The 23080-nt window shown below is 36.0% G+C and overlaps 1 protein-coding gene across 3 annotated transcripts in view; it reads left to right on the top strand.

Moving 5' to 3' along the window:
- PHF14 (PHD finger protein 14) overlaps nucleotides 1-23080 on the top strand; it is a 161019-nt gene that overhangs the window by 115806 nt on the left and 22133 nt on the right. The window contains exons 18-19 of one of the 3 annotated variants that reach the window (XM_041418247.1): nucleotides 11561-11674; nucleotides 13298-13380. The exons of 1 other annotated variant lie outside the window; for it this stretch is intronic. In XM_041418247.1, coding sequence (XP_041274181.1) covers nucleotides 11561-11674; nucleotides 13298-13369 — 186 coding nt within the window. In that variant the 3' untranslated portion in view covers nucleotides 13370-13380. The remainder of the gene's footprint in view (nucleotides 1-11560; nucleotides 11675-13297; nucleotides 13381-23080) is intronic. One more of the 3 variants, XM_041418246.1, reaches the window with a different exon arrangement.

Genomic DNA, 23080 nt, shown 5'->3' with positions numbered 1-23080 from the left:
CTGGGCAAAATCTAATCATATTGAACAAGGAGAGAGAAAAGTCGAGGCGGGGGGGGGGGACCAAAAAAAAGTGCCGTTTTATGAAGTGCTAGGCAAGTAATGAATTCTAGTACAGTCAAGATTTGCTTTTCATCATCATGTTAGATAGTGGAAGTGAGGTTCAGTTGCCATTCTAAAACAGAAATTCTCTTAGTGGTAGCCACATTTAATCACATTTCCCAGAAGACAGCTGGATATTGCCAATTCTTGCTGTGTCAGCCACTTTCTCTGCAAAGGAGTATCTCATCACTTGGATTTTAGCATTCTGTAGCAGAAAAGTTCCATCCTCTTAAAAATGGCTCAGCAGATAGCTTGTGTGGGAATATAACTGCAAGAGCATTACAATCAGTTCTACCAAGAAAATGCATGACTATTACATGGAATTTTAAGATGGCTTTTGAAAAGATTTTCACAAAACCTTTAAAATGTATAGTGCATTGTTAAATTCTAGTAGCAATTAAGTTTATCTTAGATTTTGTAGTAAATGTGGCTTTGGTAACTGTTGAAAATTATTATCTGGTTCAGTGGTTTGAAACATCTTTGTGCGTGTTTGAAAAGTCTTAAGTATATTTCAGCTGTGACAAACATTACCAAAAGATTTTATGTGTAGAAAACCTTGGAATCTGTAGATATCAAAATTTTTTCTAGCTACTAATCTCATGAAGATGGAAGGGCAGATGTTATCCTTTCAGATGTGATATAAATAGCTGAAGAAAAATGTCAAAAAGAAGATAAAATAGCAAGATAACTCCATATTTATAGACAGTACCCACAAGTGTACTTTGAGTGAGTTAATCACATCACATACTTATTTTGGGAAAGAGAAGGGTGTCAGCAGAGTGATACAGTCATTGACATAATGAATATTAAATCTGTAACCAATCCAATGCAATAAATAAGGATACATGTGAGATACTAATATTTACAAGCACATTTTGAATCACTTGAATATGCATTTGCCCTACCACATTCTCCTACTGCTTAATATCTCCACTGCTTGTTTAGCTAAATGTATTGCACAAGACAGAGGAATTGCAGAACACAATGATGTTCTAAATAATTTGTTTTGTAACTTGCTGGTGGTAATAAACTTCTTGAAGGTCTTTAAAATGTTTGTTTTCATGTAATGGTAACTTCAAGAATCTTAACATTTAAAGGTAATTATGAGAAAATACAAAAAGATTGAGATTTGGGAGCTGTGGCCTATTAATCTGTTAATAATTCTCTCACTGAATGAGCTAGTGACCTGTTATTGTTTATGTGCTTTCTGGGTATAGCATAGACAGAGACTGAAAAGCTCCTTTAAATAAGAATAGTAAAATAGTCAGAAGACAGTAGATATGCTGGCTAATAGACAGTGAATGATTTTACCCACTGACTCATCCCTCCATGCAAAACAACCTGCTTCAGCTAAAGAACAATAAAATGGTTAGGCATTCCCTTGGGAATATTATTTTGAACCCTCTTAAGAAGAGGAGGAGGGAAGTGAGCTGAGATATTTGCTATGATATGGAATGTGTTTACCAGTTAATTCAGGGCAGCAATCAAACCATTGTCTGAAAATAAGGCATAAAATATGTCTGTCTCTCTTATGTTCTCTCTTTTGATTTGGCAAAAATTATAATGGAAAAGGTAGGGACAATTCCTAAACCCCAGAAAGCTTACAGTGAACCTCAGGAGGAGGAAGGGAGACTGTTGATGATCCAGGATAACACTGCTGAACTCTGAAAAAAGCTGGTATTTAAAATACCCTTTTATTTTGGAAAATCCTATTACTAGCTTAAATGGTTCTACATTCTGGTATTCTGATTTTGATGGATTTTATTTTGGTTAAGGTCAGAAATGCATTTTTGAAAAGAATCACCCAGTTGCCACCACTTGCTCTGCTTTGGTTCATATTGTGCAGTGGTTTTAGGAGCGTGCAAAGTGAATTTCTGTCAAGGGGCGCTAAAACCTAGGGTGTATTCTGACTGCTAATGGGCATGCTGTCTTCATGACCAAACTAGCTGTACCTTTGAGATATGAGTTCTGCATCTGGCTGGTCCTCAACACCAACTGCTTTGCCCCAAAGAGCTGCTCCTGTCACACCACAGTTTCCTGGTATGAAGTGACTCTTACGTTTACTGTATCGAAGATATATTTATGTTTCAGTTTCATCTATTAAAAGAGTTGTTTTATTCCTATTTTGTTAAGATAATTAGTGGAAATCTTGTATTAGTAGTCTCAAGATCAAAAGCCTAAAAATTAATACACAGATCTATATTGCTAGGGTAGCAAATTTTATCATTTGTCTGTTTGTATAAGCACTGTATGCTTTTAACTGAAAGCATATGATCTACAGTGATAAGGAACCATATTTAAGAGTAAGGGACTTGCTGTATGTTTTCTAGTACAGATGAGAAAAAAAAAAGGAATTTTGCCTGGTAGGAGTAATCTCTAGGAAAAAAACACCACAGGGAAAATATAAATATGCTTCTAGGAATGAGGCAGTAAAGTTGACATTTTGTGTGAATTTAGCCTCATCATTCCATGTATCATTTGCAGTGTTCTTAATTAGGGAAGAATGGGGAATTTCCAGGCCTTTATGAGGATGCTTTAAAGCTGCAGCAGTAGTTGTAACCTTTCAATTCCTATGAGCTCAGCAAAAGACAGCTGATTAATGTCACATCTTAAACTGTGTCAACTGGGCTGTTCATTCCCTTTTTCAGTAAACATCCCATTGTCAGTGCAGCTCAGTGTGCTAGCATAAAATATCCTAGTGTTTTAGCTGGCTACTTTAATTAATGAGTATGTATCTCTGTTTACTAGTATAAAATTAAATGGAAATTTTCTTTTATTATTCTAGTGACTAGCATGAATGAAAAAATCAAGAGCACCCACAAAATAGTGTTGCTGGCATTTGTTTGAAGCTTCTCAAAGGATGTGAAGGATACTTTTTTTAATTTGGCATATTCAGATATTAGAGAGATCTCGGAGTGTGTAGGAAACATTTTTATACAAAGCTTTTTATAGGAAGCTATTGTTAATTCACTCTTTTAAAAATGTTTTTATAGCTTTGAATGTTTTACTTTTCTGCTTTATCAGCTGAAAATAAATGATGGTAGTTTTTAAGAAGAGAGAAGGATAGGAAGAACAGGAGTGAGAAAAGCATGATGACAAAAATAATGGGACTACAAGAAGCACCCTTGGCATAAAAGGAGATCTGAAAGCACACACACATTCATAAGAATGAGAAAATTCCACTTGGAAAATACACAGAAACCCTTATAGGGGAGAATGGGGTGACTTAAGAAAAAGGATTGCAGCAAAGTGGAAAGGAGGATTTGGGGAACACACTGAGAGCTTTCTCCTGGAGAAGGTTAGAGTGCTTATAGAAAAAAACCTCTGAAAAAACAGGTGGGTTCCATGTAAAGATAATTTAGAGAGCTATAAAACTTACGTAACAAACTTAAACTGTAAAAAAGGATGTACTGAACAATCCCTTTCTTTTCTATTCGTTTTTGTTCTGTTCCCTTTATTTTTCTATTTCATCTTGCCACTGAAATAAAATTCTGGAAGTGAGGAGATATGAAAACAAGTCTTGATTTAAAAAGTAGCCTTTGACAATTTTGTGATTCTTTTGGCGATCACACATTTTAATATAACGCTGTTTTGCATTATGTTGGGAAAATCTGGACTTCAAGGAGTTGAAAACCAAGAATCAGTGCTGATGAAGATGTAAGGAGCTAAATAAATATTACTTAAAGGACTTCTCAAAGATGAAAAAAAAAACCCCACAACCCTATGAATGTGCTGACCCTGTCTTGAGAATTAAGTTAGATGGTACAATTTAAAGCTTTGTTCCAACATCTGACAGACACACTCTGCATGCTGATGCATAATATCTGAAGATTGTGTGCTTGAAAGAAAGCCTTTTTTGAGCTACATTCTATTTTTGTTAGAATAAAGCAGCTGCTTTTTGGAGCAGAGATCTTCTCAAGTGTTCAATCTTCTCATTCAAGTTAAGAATTAGCCAAATATTGTGAGCAAATTTTGTGTATGCTTTCTTCCAAGCTGCTGAAGTAGACTAAAGCAAAGTATTTTGACCATAAATAGTGCAAATGTACAGCTTGACCCTAAGAGATGAAAGTAAGTTTTCTTCTGTACCTTACTCCCAAGTTGTCACTGCCTCAGTAACACAAAAGCACAGAAAGTTTGGAGCATTTCAAACATGGCTTGAAAAGAAATACAGCAGGGTAAAACTTTCTTCTAGAGAGTCTATATGAAGGGATGCTATGATCTGCCCCATATCATTTCTGAAGGAATAAAACTTTGCTTAAGGAAGGAGACAACTGCAACCCCAAATGTAGCTTTACTAATGGAGTTACTGTAGCTGCAGCACTGCTGTCCAGGCGTGATACCAGATGACCTTGTAAATCTGTTGTTTAGAAGGTCTTGTTTTAAATGTTGGGTGTAAAATGCCCAAGTAATTTTGTAAATATGTTGAAGTAATTGCAATACTATCTAATATACATACAGCTACACAGTAAACATGTACCCAGAGTACCAGATTAATGTTACATACACCTCTGGTGTGTGAGCTGCAACAAATCAGAGTCCACTTTACTATGGCTCTAGATGCTTGTGCTGTGCTTGAGAATTTGTTTTGCGACTCCTGAGGTTTGGATTTGGGAGTCTTTTTGTTGGATGGTGGAAAAAAAAGTTTGGAGACATCAGAGCGGTACCAAACAGGCACAGGGAAAATGAAATATCCTGATCCAGCTGTAATAAATTATGTGTGGACTGTCATAAAAAGCTTTTTGAACTAAATAAAATAACATCTACAAACTCTGTCAGGTATAAAATGAGGACAAAAATAACTTTTTTAGGCTATAGTATCTGCCTGTAACCTAATTCACAATACAAAAAATATAGCAGAACAATACATAGGAAGGAAGTGTGGACAAAGAAAGGGAGAAAGTACTGAATTAGTCTTACATGCACTGATAATAGCACAGTACAGCAGTGTTGCCAATATATTAATATCCTGCAAAAGGATAGTCTTATAAAATCTGTTGCTCTGGTGCACCAGATAATTACCAAATTATGCAAGACATAGGACATTTAATGCACACACACACACACATACAAAAATAGATACGGGTTTTTTGCTTTAGTGAAGAAATTCTAAAAATTCCTGGTGATGATATACATGTTCATACAGAAATTGTTGGCAATAGTTTAAGCCATACTATATCTGTGGTCAGTAGTTTTAATCCATGACAATAACAGAGAAGTTGTTTTCCTTATTTTATACACACAGGATGTGTTTAGTGTTTTCAGTGGCTATAATTAGAAGTTTAATTCCTTTTTTGTATTCTAATGTGGTTTTATTAATTACAGCATTTTAATAGATAATTTTTAATACAGTTCAAAGACTTCTGGGGTCAGAAAAGGCAGCTATTGAAAGGGTTGCTAAAAGAATAACTTTTGAATGTTGGGAAATAGTGAATGGTGAGAAAGAAAAAAGGAAATACAATAATCCAGGAGACTTTGATTGAGAAGGTGGAGAATTCAGTCCCACGAGAGGTAGGATTAGTACACTGAATAATGGAAATGTAGAAAATACGTGAGCTAGAAAGGGGAAGCTAATTCAGGTTCCAGAGGTCAGTGAATGATAATACCTTCAAACAGTAAAATGTTCTTCTTTTTTCTGTTTCTATTTGCGTGTGATAAAGTTAGAAAAAAATAGATACGAAAAACATTTTGAGAGTGCTCTTTCTAGCTTTAAGTAATTTTTTTTTCTATTTGAAGAAGGCATCCATAGAAAACAGATGACCCTGTTTTCTTTCATAGTTTAATTAAACACTTCTAGTAAAATACTAAAAGTAGCAGCATTCTTATTTTAAAACAAAAGTTAAGGTGGGAATTCACCTTTTGCACTTGGAAAGCTGGGTAGATTTCAAAGATGAAAGTATACTTTGTCAGTGCTGTAGTTTATTGGAAGATAAAGAGATAATAATAAACTTTTACCCTTATTAATTCCTTATTAATACCCGTATTAATTAATACCCTTATTAATTCCTTGTATATTGCAAAAGGTGTTTGAAAAGAAAAAAGGCAAAACTAGTGTGAGGCTAAAGAATGTAATTTAATGTCTGTATTTGTAAAACAGATAATTATATAGGTTTTTGTTTTGTTTCTGTTTCTAAAAGAAGGCAGAGGTTTTAGACACAGCTTAAGGTTTATTGCTTGAACTGAACTGGTTTCACAGTGGGCTGAGAAAGAGACCTTGTTGTGTTAACAGTGTATAAACATAGAAGTCATCATCCCCTTCCCCAGAGAGAGAAAATAGCCAAGGACATAACAACAGTGTTGCCTCTGTGACTGGCAGCATAGGAGGTTAGCCACATGAATGTTAGAGGTTGCATTTGTAATTTCCTATCTTTGGAGAGGGCAGAAGAAGAGAGGATATTGTCAGATGTTGAATAAAAGCAGCATGAAGAGAATGACAAAGGCATAATAAAAGACAAAGGGAAATTTTACAACTGTGGAGCATGACTTAAAAGTTTAAAGCCCATATTCTTGCTTCATTAACTAACCCAAGGTAAAATCTGAGGAACAGCAAAGTGATTAATCTTGCATGTGAGTAGATTGAGATAAACTCTATGTTTCTCCTTGGGGATTTGCTTTGGTCACCTGTGAATCGTGGTGAGCTACAGAGACCTTGTCTGCAGCAGATTTCTGAAATTCTGGCTAAGATGTTGCGAATACTTTCAAAGTATTCCCCTGGGGTGTGAGAATAAGAACAGCAGGAGTGGTTGCTCTGCTGCTGGAGTGATGTTCCATGGTCTGGGCTGGAGAGGCACTGTGTGTCTGACCCAGGAAGGCTTTTGCTGTGCAGGCTGGAAATGACACTCTGTGAGGCTACCAGCACTTTAGCACTTCAATAAAAATGTGCTAATTTCATCCCATAGTGCTTCAACTGTAAGAAGCTGTCTTCATGTTTCAGAAGGGCCTTTATTTCCCCCTCGCTTTTGTAAGTCTAAAGGGGGACAAGTATTTCTACTTTGTTACTGTTAGAAGTCTTTGTTAGTAACTTTGGCGTCCAATTCATTACTGCAGTCATGTTTTCACAGCCTGGTGTGAGAGATAAACCCTGTGCAAATGAAGACAGCATCCATTTTCTTTCTACCTCAGGCCACACAGAATTGATTGGGGTAATAAAATGATAGTACGATGTAATATACTGACGGCTCTTTAATTTGAAAGCTAGTTCCAGGCTGATTCAAAACTTGTTTAAAGCTAATTTATGACTTGTGTAATTCTCAACTGGACCAAGGTAAAGGATGATATATGAAAAACGATGCAGAGCTAACATAATATATTCAAACTTGTCAGCTTGAAATCATCTATAAAGGATTTGTTTCAATCTCATTTTAGTTATGTTTTAAAGAAGCAATAGCAGAAAGAATAGTGACTGTTAGGCTGATGTGAACACTGTTGTAAGACACTGTTTTTCCATCATCATGTTTCAAATGGAAGTTATTGAGCTTTTTAGGAAAGTATTTTATAGATAGTTTAAAAATGTAGAAATATACATTGCTTTTTCCTTTTCTTTAAAATGAGAAGTAATGTCGGGTTTCTATTTTCTTAAGCTAGTATCTGTGCTGACAGTAACATGGATTGGTAAAAACAGCATTTTGCTACCATGATGTTCACTGTGTGCTTTGGCTGTATATGTATATACATATATGTATATACAGACTACACATGTCTGTATATACATACATGTATTCTATTTACATATACCACACATACCTGTATATGTGTCTCAATCTGGAATTAAAGGTCTGGTTTTTGAAAAGCAAAATGTGAGAATAATGAAATTCTTAAATTAAGTCACAACATCGGCATAGCATAAAACATAAACATCTCCCTTTGAAATCTATCACTTTCATGTAGCTTGCAGATGAAATCCACATCTGTTCTGTATGCATTATTGATTCTTCAGCATACTGTGCCAGTGTTCCTTCTGCACAGAAAAGCACAAAACTGAAAGCACAATGTGTGCTCCTGTATGGTAGATGCAAAGAGTAAATACACCAATTGGAGTGAAGGGAAGAAGAGAACTGAATACTGCAAAAACTAGTAAGCAGATTCTATCCCAGGACTAGAATATCTGGTTTGTTATGTATTTGTGTCAATATATAATTAAAATATATTTTTTTGCAGAAAAGAGATTGATCAAGCCTATGCAGATGTGTTGTCTTAGACTGCATGAGCATTTAGATCACAGGAAAACAGCCACAGTTAAAAGCAGGGCTATCTTTCTTGTATAAACATAGTAGAATATCTACACATTTCATTTCTCTTCAAGGTTTTGTAAGTCCAAGAAGTTTCATGTTCTGAGGAGCTTTGATCAAAATCTGCATTTCTCAGGAAAAAATTTATTAATGAGAATTTGGAATTTATTTTTTTATAATGCACTTATATTTTCACAAAGTATTTCTACATTTTAAAGAAGCTGGAAGTACCATTTAGTGGCTTTCCCCCATAATTTTTTAATTAATATGACTAAATACTGTGATCCATTATAAAGCTATGGATTGATCTGACTGACTTGAAAATGCAGGTTTGTGATTTTCATGTGTAGTTTGGAAAATATAATGATTAAATGAAGTGGGAAGGGCTTAAGCACCAGAAAAGACATGTACCAAAATAGTTACTGTAATTATATGTCCATAAACCACCACGTCCATCACTGCTATAGCTGAGGCTGACAGATCAATGATAATGCCATTGTCATTGTTTTCATCATGAAGGACCTTGAAAAAATAATAAAATTAAGACAGTAAATTTTAATTATTTTTGAAGTATATTTTTCCTTTTAACACCTCCTTGTTAAAAATACTGATGTAGGTCAGTGGTAATGGTTTTTTGCCTTTCCAAGTGTAAATGATGGTAATGCTTTTTCCAGTTGTTTTACTTGCCAGAGTACAAGTACCAGGATTTCTAACCAAAACTGTTGCTCACTTAGCCACCTACTCATAACACACCTGGGAGCAGCGCTGTAAAAGTTCTCATTTGCACCTGGCAGCATTTTTATTGTGGTACCATCCGTGAAAGGATCTCATTCCACTTACTGAATAGGTCTCTTTCTGAAAGCTGTATTTCACATATAGTCAAAGTAGTTCAGAACAGCATAGATTGCCTGTGTTGCATATTTAGATTGCAGAATAGTGTGGATTGGAAGGGACTCACAAGGATCATCAAGTTCAGCTCTTCAAGTGAGTGGCCCATACTGGGATCAAACCCAGGACCTTGGCATTATTAGCCCCATGCTCTGACCAACTAACAGTGTGAAAAGAGATAATAAAACCAGAGCAATTGGGAAGGGAGGCATATTTGCTTGGATTGGTTTCTGAATAATAAAGTAAATTAGGCTTCCATCCATCTTTCTAAAAATAGAAGTATTAAATTAGCCAGCTGGTTCTTAGGAAAAGGATAGCCAAGCTGCTGGGGAAGAAGATGCTCAAGATTTGATACAAAAAAGAATCCATGGACCTGTTGAGACAAAGAAATGTAACAGGAATGTAAGCTTACCAAATTGCAGTTGCTCAGATAATTTTTGAAAAATACTGTTTATTATTTTAAAAAAGCAACTGAAAATGGTTGCCATCATTATCTGGCCACAGGTAATAGCAGCATAACAAAAGCTTGTTCAGGTACAAAGTACAAGCAGAATTCAAGGAGAAAAATCACTGAACCAATGGATTCAGACAAGTGTATAATTTTCTTCCCGCAGATGTGTTTGTTGCCTTTGTTTTTGTAAGAAACACAGAAGAGCTTCTGGAAACATATTGAGCTGATAAATGGCATTGATTTAACTTTTTCAAGGAGAAAACAGTACTGTTCTGTACTCAGAGTGAGCTCATGGCTAATTGAGTAAACAAGAAAAAATATCCTCATCATCATAGTTCACTGGGACCAAACTGAGGTGGCCTTTGAGAGAGATTTTTGCCTCTACAAGTCCGGGGAAACCAGTGAGCTGTCAGGATGAACATGATGTAAATTTCCTTTTGATGGCATATATAGCATGGGGAAAATCAGACTTTTATTATCAGAGTGCTAGAGATGTTTCTCCTTGCAGCTCACTCTGTTTGGCTGATATTTTTCTAAGATATCTCTTTTTTTCTTTTGTTCCACAGATCCAACATTATGCCCATAAAACTGTTCAGTGCAATGGCAGTTGGACTTCACTGTTAACATTTTAATTGATGGTATTCTTTAGTCTTCACTAAAAGCTATTTTTTTTCTGAAAGCTGGTTTTTTTCCTAAAATATCTTCCTCGAATTTTAATGTGTCATGTCACTAAATGGCCCAGAGCATCCTTTTTTGACATCACAGAGAGGTGATGCAATGAGAAAGGTGTAAAACATCTTAATTAGAAATATTTAAGCACAGAAGTATTTTTTCCACTTTATAGTCTTCGGGAACTCCCTCCATGTGTTAATTTTTTTACAGTAACTGGTCTCACCAGATGTGATTCTCTGATTCAGTAATGGTTGTTGGACCAGTGCTCACTTTTTCCCTTTCCATGCAATGGGCTAAACTGCAATTGCTGAATATTATCATTATGAAATTTTAATTTACTTCTTACAGGTTGTTATGTTTGAAAACTTAATAATGAGCTCTGCAGCTTGCAGTTTCCAAAAGTATAATCTTGATTTCATTGCAATTAGTGAATGTAGAAAGAAAGTGATATATCAAAAGCACATACTCTACTTGCTAAGTGACATCTAAAATACCTTCTGTAATGAGCATTACGACAAGCACAGTAGAGATTGTACTGACTAGTGGATTTTTTCTCTGCATTAAAATATCTCAGTCTATGCTGTTATCAAAGCCTCTGTGTGAAGCAGTGAAGGTATTGAAGTGGCTTTTATTTTGAATGATTAAGTCACGTTTCCTGGCAAAATCAAGGCAATTTGGAAAATAGAATGTAAATTACTTAAGAATTTTTATTTATTGTACTGTAATGTTAAATTTACTAAAAGATAGCAAACTCTACTAACTTCTTTAACTTTACCAGGTTGTGTGCTATACTGGTTTGCAGTGACTGGTAAAATACATTTGTTGGGGGTTGTTCTAGCATGGCCCAGCTGTTTTGCAGAAGCATCCTCCTGCCATAAATGGACAAAATGTAATATTCCCTTCCTTGCAGTTCAGGAGCAGGGGTAGGTATGGGTAAAAAACCATGCTGATTCAGAGCTTTGCAATTCTGAAATGCTATAACTACTTCATAAGTCTTAAAATGCTCTAATGAAGAAAATATTATTGTCTCAAGAGAAAATATATGACAGATGTTTTTTACTCAGGCAAAAGAAGTTGCCCAGAATAAAAAGAGTAGAGTTTCAGACCTCAAGTATTTTTTATTTTTCTCACTGTGCTTAAAGCACAGTTCCTCTGGGAAGTCTCATTTTTTGGCGTGCCACATCAACACGCTGCTGAGGGGTCTGTTTGTGTCTGTTGCCCTCAGGACTCCGAGCCGTCAAATGAGGTGGTCTCAGAGGCCCCAGGTAACGTGGTACCCTCTACCTCAAGAAGTAGCTCTGAAGAGCTGGTATCGGTGGCACAGAAACGTCCAGAAGAGGTAGGACATTCTGTGTCTGTTTTTTTCCAAGATTAACTGTCGGGGAATACACATTTGCCTCTGTTTTTCATGCCTAGGGTTGTACTACTAATAACAGAGACTTTTTAAAGCTACAGCTCAGTCTCATACTCCCAAATAAACAGCATGCAAGACCAAGGTAAAACTCAGGACTATTGTTAATGGTACCTACAAGTATAGTCCATAATATATGCTACTTTTTAAATACTGTTTCTTACTGTCAGTAATTAGGATTTTTTTAAATTGTTCCTATCTGTCATGCCTTGACAGTAACAGGAGATTCTGTTAGATTCTGGCTAAATAAACTTCATTACACAGAAGAGTCAGAAATAGAAATCTGTATATAGGTATGTAGCTAGATACAAACTTTTATCATCCTTCACAAAATTTCAATATGTCTTACTTCCGGTTTGTGTGAAGGAAAGACTCTTTCTGAGATCGGGCCTTTCTTTGTTCTCTTGCTGTCAGAAAGTGATGTAGTATGGTCATAAGTTCATACTTCCTGTTGCTGTAAGCAAAGGTGCTTGTAAGGTAGTTCCATAGGGCAGCCAATGACTTAGGGTGTTTTCTGTGCATCCCTGTCATTGTACACTATAGCCGCAGGAGAGGTTGTCTGTAGAATTCAGACTCATAACTTCATTTCACGGTGGCAATCATCTTCCCAGAGAACCATTATTATCCCTAAATTAACCTTTCCTGTGAGATGTAAGTTTTTCCTTTGTAGTAGCTTAACACTTAATCTTGGCTTATTCAAACAGTTTAGTTGGTATTATTGCTATTCAAAATAGATCAAGTACCAGGTATATAAAGACTAGTCTTTGCTGGGTTTTTTTTCTGATATTTCTTTTGACTGTAATTTTCACAGGAGAGTATGAAGTGCTAGTCATAGGAAATACAATGCCATTTATTAGTTTAGTGCAGCCTTTAGATAAATATCTTAATTTCTCTGATAGTCTTGTCACTTTGCCTGAAGAAGAGGGAAGGTGCAGAGTGTGAAGCCAGGAGAATTCTTGTTTCCTGGAATAAGACCAAGTAGATGAATTTATTTTGGGATATCACTGCATATTCCAAGATAGAAAGTCAGGTTATCAAATCTAAGCAGTCCTGAGGCTAGAGTAGTACAAGCTTTTAGTAACACTTTTTTTATGTATTCCTGAGTAGCAGAGGGACCTCTAGTCTGTGGAGAGATGTAGGATCTGCCTCTTAATTCTCAGCTTTGTCAACTTACCTCACTCCACTGGAGAAATTAAAATTGAGAGCACAGATGATGTTTAAAAACAAAAAGAGAGGAAAAGTCCTGCAGAAAGAGGAATGAAACATGGTTAGTTAGTAAAAGGTGACTAAGAGGAGGGTGAGTATACAGTTTTTGCTTTTGTGGAATAAAAGCAGCTTAGCTGTGAGGAAGAGAAAACTTCAGAGAATCAAAAGATGGAAGTACATCATTCAAAATTTTCAAACAGTTCAGTAATAGCTCGTGGAAGCTGTTTTGCTGAATGTGGGGTCATATGTTTTATAAGGGACTGAGACCTTCTACAATCATATTTACTGCAGTTGTACAAAAGAGAGAGAGGTGAGTCAGAAAGAGTTTTGTGGTTGGATTTGCAGGGAACCTTGAGAGGGGAGCACCAGTATGCTGAATTTGCAAATTCAGAACCCACCATGAAACAAACCATCTAAGTTACTCATGGGTAAGTCAGCATGATAAACAAACATTTGTGAATTACACCCTAAAAGTCAAGTCCAAAAAGTGTTTGCAGAGCTTGACTTAAACTAATGCCTTTTTATTTTTAATTTTGTTTGAAATCTTCTGGTACATTTTTCAGTATCTGCTTAATGAGCTGATAAGTGGAATTGACTACTGACTAATTTATGTCTCGTCTGAATTCAAACCATCAGCACTGGTGACCGTTGTTGAAGAAAATCTCAAATGCAGCTGTGGAATAGAGAAATATGAGAAAAGAGCAAAGCAGGCAAGGTGGCTAACAACAAAGGTTTCAGGAAGGTGGAGAAGATTTGAGAAGGTTGTGGAAAGTGGTGTTCAAACAGAGTCTTGGGCTTGCAAATGTGAGGACACACAACTTTGAGTTGGAGAAAGTATGGAAACTCCCACAAGCTGCTACATTAATTTGAATAAAACACTTTTTTTCCTGATTACAATTTGATTTTCTCTCAGATACAACAGTCTGAATCTAACACTCGGTTACTTGTGTCATCAGTAGGATGATATTTGTAGGATGTAATTTGATCACTCAAATGAGGTTTTGCTTTGCTTGTCTAGTCATTCCTCCTAATAGAAATGATGGCTGAATAAGGAGTTCTCCTCAACAGGAAGGCAGAATGGTGTCCACTCCTCCTACTGCTGCCCTTCCTCCCAACCGCTTTTGGTGCTCTAAAGTTAGATTTGATTCTGTGTTGGATCAGGACAGTGTCCAGCTATGGGGCATAGCACAAAAGCCACTGCAGAAATAATTATTGTTGAGTGTTTAGATCTACAACAACTGTGAATTTTCTGTGAATTGCACAGGTGTCCTGAATCATCTGTTAGTGATTCAGGAAAGTGTGTGTATTCATCAGTGTATTTCACATGCAGAAACCTTTTGAGTTAAAAAGTAACTGAACTGACTTTAAAATTAGAAAGATACTTCATTATTTCTTTCCACAAACTGTGCCAGCCTCTATAATTTTTAAGTTGTATAGATCTTAATGCTTGAATAATTTTAATTAGTGTCCATCCTAAAATAAGGATGTGATTGATAATATTATATATATATGTCTTGGAAGTTTTTAAGAATTGGATTTGAAAAGTGGCATTGAAAGAAGACTTCAGTGCATTTGGAAGGAAATAGATGTGTGTCATCCTAATTTCAGTATAATTTTTTTAGACCTTCCAAGCAGTTTATATAGTTGCAGCAGTTTTCCTCCAATAATAATGCTTAAGATAGTATTTTTGTTCCTACAAGACTTTCAAAATTAAAAACTACATCACTGTTACATTAGTATGCCCTTTTTTCTCTGATACTACACATTCTTTACCGTGAATGGATGAAAGGAAAATTCTCTGGATGTTGTGGTTATTTAAGATGCAGAGCTTTTAAAATGTTTTAAATATTCAAATACACTTGCTTGAATAACCCTGCAGTTGTTCAATAAGGTTGAAAGGCTGGTGTATCAGCTTTCATGACCCTTATTCTGTTTTCTGTGCTTCACTTTGCATCTGGCAGTTGCATTGGTACATATATTTAAGTTGGTTTTTGATGGATATACAGATATGCTGAAGAAAGTGGAGATTTGTTGCTGAAGTACTTTGCCTTTTTCATGTGTCTAAAGAGCAAGATGGGTGGGCTTTGTCTTCTTGATACCATTTCTCATAAGCAGCACTTTAATCCATGGGGAATGATGGTGTCAGTGATTTGTTATCTAAGTAAGAAAATGCTAGTTTTGACAGTTCCCTTAAATGCAAGTCTCATAAGAGGCATATTCTCTTGTTTAATTAGAAGTAAAATAGAACTACATGAGTTATGTGTATTAATTTCCTTTGCCAATCCTGTGGCAAATTAATTAGTCATGTTTAATAGTGTAAGCCTAGAGGCTAACAGCTGATCTTTCTGAATGTCTGCATTGCTGAACAGATACAGAGGAAAAGTTGTCCTATCCTTTCTCTTGGATAGAAAAATGAATTAAAAAAAAAAAAAAAGCACATATAAAGCATGGAGCACTTCAGGGTAAAATATAAATTATGTGTTCATAGCATATGAACTTGAATAGCTTATATGTCTGCGGTGCTTTTTGGGTGCTGGATTCAAACTATAAAAGCTGTTGTGGTTAAAAAAATATGTGTTATAAAAATCGTTGTGGTTCTTAGCTAAAGAAGGATTAAGATAGGTACCCTCTAACCTGTTTCTGTGAGACATTCAGTGCTTCCAGTTTATCTGGATAGGGCATAGACATTTTTCCATAAGTAATGTACAGCTAAGGTATAGTGATTTGTTTGATAGAAAAAGATGTGTCACACACTTAAGTAATCTGCCATTAGTTGTAAGTATGGTACAAGCATCCTAAAAGGATTGTAGAATTCAGTTTTAACTGCATTATTTCCTATACAAGGGAAGGAAATGTTGCTTGATTTCTGTTAATACAATTGGCAGCTGATACTGTTTTTTGTTTCTTGATTTATCCTTCTTCCTTGATCTTGGGCTAAAACCTTTCCCAACAAATCCCTTTGGTATTTTAAGCTAGTACAAAAGGATTTGTTTTTAACCCAAAGCTATAAATGTCATCAGCAGCATGTCCAGTCCATCCTTACAGTATTTTATTACATTGAGGTTTTTACTTTTTAAACAAAGTATGATCTTACATGTTCTGAAATGATTGAATTGAAAGTAATTCCATGGGAAAGTTTGTAATAATGCTCATGTGATAATTTTTTCCATCTGCTATTATTAGACTATTAAATAACTGAATTTCCATCACTGGCATAATCCATTTCAGAAAATAATCATCATGAAGATTAAGCACCATCAAGAAGCAGAGACATTATTTGCACTCTTAAAGAACACAAGAATGTATTACATAAAATATATTTGTATATCTATCTGTATGTATAAATGCACAGCTCTTATGATTGTACTTGTGAAAAGCCTGTGCATTCTTTTCTAAATTTCATAGGCCTAACAATATATACCCTCTATTCTGTGTGGCTGCTGGCTTGAATGCATTTAATAGAAAATTTGTGTCAGACAGTTGTTGCTATAAATGCATTCTTTCTGACCCATTGCTAATTTTAAAAAAATCTAGTGGCTGACATAGGGTGAGTTGGACTCATATTTAGTCGTGACCACTAATTTTTGGGGTTTTTTTAACTTCTGAGGAACTTCCCCAATCAGAAAAATAATTGTACAGACCTAGCAGTCTGTTTCCCTTTGAAAAATCATAAGTGATAGCTTACTAGTTATTTTGTATCATAGGTAAATAATTCCATTTTATATCAGTAGCGATACTGGAATATGATTTTGTACTCTGAACCTGCTGCTATGCTGAGATCTGCAAACAGACAAAACACCACCAAAAAAAAAAAAAAAAAAACCAACAAAAACAAAAACATGGCGTACTTTAACAAAAAGAAGAAAACATATTGGATAATCTGTGTCATCCATATCCTGGTAGACATAGGATGGATCCCTCGGGTGCCTTTCTTAGTACTTCTTTCTAGTTTTAAAGCTTCTGAGCAGTGGTGGTTTTCATACTTCTGGGGTCATTTCCTTTATGCTCCTTCACAATAAACATTCTGATGGTGTTTATTACATAATGTTTATTGCACTCCTCCCCTTTGTTTTCTCTGTATGATAGCAGAAGAGTTGCAGCAGATTACAAACCTGGGATTGAAATGCATTTCAAATATTTTCTGGATCTAAGTCAGATTCGTTGTAGAACAGACTGATAGCTGGTTCCTTGTGGAATTACTTATCGGTGATTTGGCCCATAATCCAACTCTTCTTGTCATAGTGTGTCTTCCAGTCATCAGACTCATTTATCAAAACAAGGGAGTTAAGTCACCTTTTCAGATCATTTGGCACTCAAGAGATTTGTTTGATTTTACTTTTCATGCTTCTACAAGTAATTATTATTGTTGCTGTAGTTCCCATTAATATTTCAGAACAAAAGTCGTAAGCCACATGCCTAAAGAGCCTTAGAGTCTAACTGTGTTAAAAGTGAATTAATAATGAACTGAGAAAGGAACATAATACCTTTGACTACTGAAGTGGTTCCACCGTAAAATAAACTGGAAAATACAGTTAAGCATGTAAATGCTCTGGAGTTAGGAATTCATATTTTCCTGCTAATCTCTTCACATGACTGTTTCATGTAATCTTCTTAATAACTAAATATAAAGGTCGCAAGATGGCTGGAAAATGCTGTCATGCAGTTTTGCTTTTGAAGTCAAAATTTATTTATGTATATTTAAGCTGTAAATGGCCTTATGAAATGAGGGTTCTTCTTAGAAGAACATTATTAATTTAAAAAATGAATTAGGTCTGTTCAAAATTTCCACAAATCCAAGGCATTTTTTTATTTAACCTTTTCACAGTCTCTGCCCTTCTTGAAAGTACATTCAGTCCTATATCATCTGTTACTCAGGAAGGTATTTAATACATGAGTGGGCATCATTTGCATTATACAAGAAGATTAACTTTACAAGCTCTGCTATTAATCTGAGTAGCTCTACATATTGACCTATGAAAGAACATAATTAAGTTAGCTTAATTAAGTTAGTTAATTGTTACAGTCTGATGAACTTACTATTGAGAGGAAATTAAAGGCAAATAGAAAATGGCATTCATTGGTTTGAAATCATGTTTTAAAGGGTTTCACAAAGATACTTTATATATAGATGAGAATATCTATTGTGTAATAAGCAAAGCAGATGCCATTAAAATCCCTGCAGTTTTCTCCTTTATTGCCTGACACTCATCCATATTTCTAAAAGAGATTTTAAAACCGTGCTAAAAATTTAGAAAATAACTGTTGTGAGGTTTTTTTCCCCAATACCCAAAAAATTGAATTCAGGAATCCTGTCTGCATGTGGACTACAGAGAAAAGCACACCATCTTCATTAAGTTGATTAAGTGTTATAATGTGATACTGAAGTCTCCTTTGGGGTAGAGAACAGAATTGAAAGACCCCTCAGGGCAGCGAGCAATACCCCATCATGTGTACATTCTCACACATCAGCATAAGAATGTCTTTCTCATGCAGTGATAGAGGGGAAAGGAGAGACACTCCTGGAATTTACTCTGTCAGCTGCGTTTCTGTTGTCAGGAGTGCCTGCAAGTTCACTGCAGGAAAACATTGAGGGTTTCAGCACAGATCCTGTGCTTGGATAGACCCTCCGCATGACTCCAACATCTGGGATGCATTCATCAGTCTTGATAAGCACTGATAAGTACCCTGGAGATCATCAATTCCAAGTAGATGCAATTAATAAACAGTAAGAAAAAATGGCCAAACATGCAAAAATGTGCTACAGTGAATGCTGCCAAATGAGCAGTTTATTAATCTGTGAGATTCATTAATATTACAGTGGCTTTATTTTGAAATTATTTTCTGTGAACGATTACTAGTTCTCTATTCTTTTTTTTTTTTTTTTTTAATTTGCCAGGTCTATACATTTTCTGGATGGCATTCTCAAAGATTTTAGGTTTTCTGCTTTCTTTATGTTGTAAAAATTAATATTTTAACTCAAGTGAAAACAGTATTTTCCCTGAGGTATTATTCTTTGGCATTTCCAGATCACATGAAAGGGTCATTGATCTGTGGATATATTATCTGGAAAAATAGCAGCATTGAAAGCAGGAAGGCAGTGGCATTTAGAATCACTTGTGTACAAATTTGTATTCATATTCTAAAGACAGATAAGTTTGAATTGCATTCCTACAAAGAGAAAAAAGTCTTTCCTTAAATAATCCTTAATTCTTTTTTATTTAAAAAAAATCTGAAACAATTTTTTAAATTGATAGGATAGGAAGAAGCAATTAAATTATAGCTACTGTATATTTTATGAGACACATTGTTTTTCTTTAACAGTTTCTACAAAATAATTAATTTTTGTAAATTCAATTTGAAATTAGCATGTTGTTACATTTGCCCCCTTTAAAATGTTATTGGAGCTTTAAACAACTTGTTATATTATAAGAGGAAAGAACAGCTTTGTATTCAGCTTCAATGGCATGCTTTAAATCATAATTTTATTTTTTTATACAAGAAGAGAGTGGAAAATTGATTGAAAAATTATAATTAAGCAAGCTTTAGGTGGGAAAATAGGAAGAATTTCAAGATTAGGGCTGTTTCCCTCCTGCTGAGGATTTTGATGGTTGTACTGATGTTAGTGAGCTTCAGTGTACCTCTGTGCACTATCTGGTCAGCTTTGACTGTGTTGCTTTGAGATATCCATGATGTGGCATGGTGCAATGTCACGTAAGCCACGGTTGTCATTTCCTGTGTGGCCCATACACAATGGAAGTTCTTTCCTGGAGGAAAGTGTAGTTTCTCTCTTCTATATATTATGGTCACACTCTTAATGTTCTGGATTTTGTTTCTTTGTTCTGTTCTCTCTTACCTGGAATATTTAAGAGAAATATTCTTTGGTCTTTGCATGCAGTGTAGGTATTAGAGCTCACACTGCACTACATGAACAAAACAGTGATCCTTTTTGTAGATGATAAATAATATCAGAAATGTTCTATTTTAATATGATAGTTTGAAAATATCATTAGAAACCTTTTAAGTTATTACAGGCTAGATTTGAGATAATGAAGCTTGAACAGAATCAGAGATTCCAATGTCATCCTTAAGGCAGTGAAGATAAGCAGAGGTCAGTCAGTAGTCATTAATTACGTAGGTTATATAGATTTTCTCTACCCAGTTGCTTTGGGGTTATCTCTAAACTGCAGTGCAATCCCAGTAGTGTCCCAATGCTGCTTTGCCAAACTATTGTTACTTTACATTTCTCTCACTGTTAAATGGAAAATTTAGACACTGAAGAGTTCATGTTGCCTAAATATTTCAGCACAGTAGGATCAGTGATTCATTATTTGTTAGAGTACATCTTTTTGCTATTAGTGTGTATTTTTGTGATAGTCATATACACATGAATCTACCTGAATTTACAATATTTTAAAACTAAATTTGTATTAACTTCAAGCATATATTTTCTAAAGACAGTCAAGTAGATTAACACACACTATTATTTTTCCTATAATTAATTTTTGATTTTTAAGTATGGCTACATAGCTATCATAGTGTCCCAAAACTTCTGGAATACCCAGAACTACATATTCTATATTCTATGCTGTAGCTATGGTCTTTGTTTTACTTAGAAACTGAAGGTGTTCCTGAAAAGATAGCTGAATTCAGAGAGACATAGACTGTGATGAGGAGTGGTATCTTTGGAAAGCTGGTTTCCCATTAGCCAGTCCTAGTGTGCTTTACTCTGGTAATATTCTTGTTTATGTGATTGGAATCATCACAGGAAAATAGCACACACCTGTCAATTAAGATATTTCTTTCTTCTCTCATTATGACTGCTTTGTATTATTCTGTAGTTCTGCATATGCACAATAAAGATGGAGATATGCCTACTGCATGATTTAGCCGGCTAAAGCTATTTGCCTAAAACCCCACAGATTCTGCCAGTGCTTACCAAGGCAGATGCTTGCAGAGGACTTCCCAGGGCACCTGGGAAAGGCTTTAACCTAGGGGTGTGAGATGGGCTCTGCAATTCAATGGCCACCACACTGAGCCCACACTGCTGCTGAAAGGGCAGTCTGTGTTCACAGACTGCCTGCTGCTCTTGTTGGACCAGCAGATGATGAGCTGGGTCAGTGGGCTGCTCTGGCAGAGTGATATCCATGGAGGTGAAGGACATGCATAGTTGTGGATCATGAGCTCCCTCTTCAGTGTCAGTATATGCAGCTCAATGGTCCACGGCTGACACTGAGATCGCATTGTGATTTGGATGCTCTGGAAAAACTAAATTAAAATAATATTTTAAATACTCACTAGTGTTTTTGGATTTACTGTATTAGCCAGTTCTTCTGTACTTATCTATTCAAAAGGAGCACTTTTTCCTATTTAACAGCCATATTCCGGTTTACCCCTCAAGAGTAGGCTTGTCATATTTGGGTTGTTTAGGAGAAATTAAGAGCTAACGAGCTAACATTGTAACTAATGAAAATCCTGATTGTTTCTGCAATTTAGGGTGAATTTTTGCCTGTAAGGTGATTAGTTACAAAATTTAGACTCCTATTTGGTGTCAAGAACCACAAGGACTGGAATTCACACAAAGTGGTCGTACATATGCTTGCATCCTTGTGAAGTATTTTTGTGATAGTTAACAGGAGAAATCTTTTCAGACTATTACTGGGCAGAGGCACATCCACACTTTGCTTGCTGGAAAACTACCAGTGTTGATTTGGATTTATCATGGTACAGGGAACCATATCCTGCTCTTGCTCACAACAACCCAGTGCAGTGGTACAGGCTGGGTGCAGAGAGGCTGGAAAACTGCCCAGCAAAAAAGAGTCTCAGGGTGCTGGTGACGGCAGTTGGATGAGCCAACAGAGTGCCCAGGTGGCCAAGAAGGCCAGTGACATCCTGGATTTTAACAGGGTTACGGTGCACAGCAGGACCAGGAGAGTGGCTGTCCCCCTGTATTTGGCACTGGTGAGGCCACACCTCGAGTCCTGTGTCCAGTTTTGGGCCTCTCACTGCAAGAAAGAGTTGCTGGAGAGTGTCCAGAGAAGGCAATGGAATTGGGAAGGGTCTGGAGCACAAGTCTTGGGAGGAGCAGCAAAGGAGTTGGGGGTGTTTAGTCTGGAGAAAAGGAGGGACCTTAACACTCTACAACCACGTGAAAGGAGGCTGCACTGAGGTGGGGGTCGGTCTCTTCTCCCATGTAACAAGGGACAGGACCAGAAGTGGCCTCAAGTTGTGCCAGGGGAGGTTTAGATAGGGTGTTAGGAAAAACTGTCCTGAAAGAGAGGTTCCTCAGGGCATTAACTGAGTCACCATTCCTGGAGATATTTTAAAAACTTGTAGTTCTTGAATTTAGGGACATGGTTTACTGGTGAACTTGGCATTGGCAGGGCAGTGGTTGGGCTTAGGGATCTTAGAGATTTTTTCCACTTAAATGATTCCATAATTCCATGATTCAGAATTCAAATCTAGGATTATAACCTGAGAATTCTATCTGAAAGCAGAAAAAAATTCAAGTAGTAGCTTCTAATCTTTGGAAGACTTATAATCAAAATTCCAAAATGAGCTGCCAGTAGGGAAGGTTGGCTTAACTCTGTGCAACTGACAGAACCAGTCCCTGTATATTTTCCAGTCCTTTGATTGTACTTGCCTACAGTTTCCCCCAAATTTTCAGTAGACTTTTTGTCCACTGCCTATAGGCACTAGCTATAGGTAAACTCAGTTAATCCAGTATTGATCACATAGGGTCACGAGGGTATTATGAAAAGAAATGTCCAGAGTGTAGGAGCGTAAACACAGGCCTTTAGAAAATACCCATTACAGAAGTGTAAAAAATCAGTCAAAAGAAAGGTGGAGTTGTTGTTATGTATCTCTGAATCTGGGAGATGTAATGCTCAAAATGGAAGTCAAGATACTAAGTGAATGAAAAAAGACAACATAAGGGAAGGAGCAGAGATTTTTAAGGCATTTTAGATGCTTATTTTTACTCTCATTTTCTGACAATCTTTATTTATATATTTCGCTCTGGGAAAAAATCTCAGTAAGTCAGCATTTAAAAACAGATTCACCCACAGAATATAATTTGTGTGCATGTGTGCATGCTGTGCAAACTTTTAGATGTTTTTTTCTGCAAAATGT

The sequence above is a fragment of the Onychostruthus taczanowskii genome, unplaced genomic scaffold, assembly GCF_017590055.1.
Source record: "Onychostruthus taczanowskii isolate IOZ18803 unplaced genomic scaffold, ASM1759005v1 scaffold59, whole genome shotgun sequence".
Lineage (NCBI taxonomy): Eukaryota > Metazoa > Chordata > Aves > Passeriformes > Passeridae > Onychostruthus > Onychostruthus taczanowskii.
This window is presented reverse-complemented; position numbering and strand designations above follow the sequence as displayed.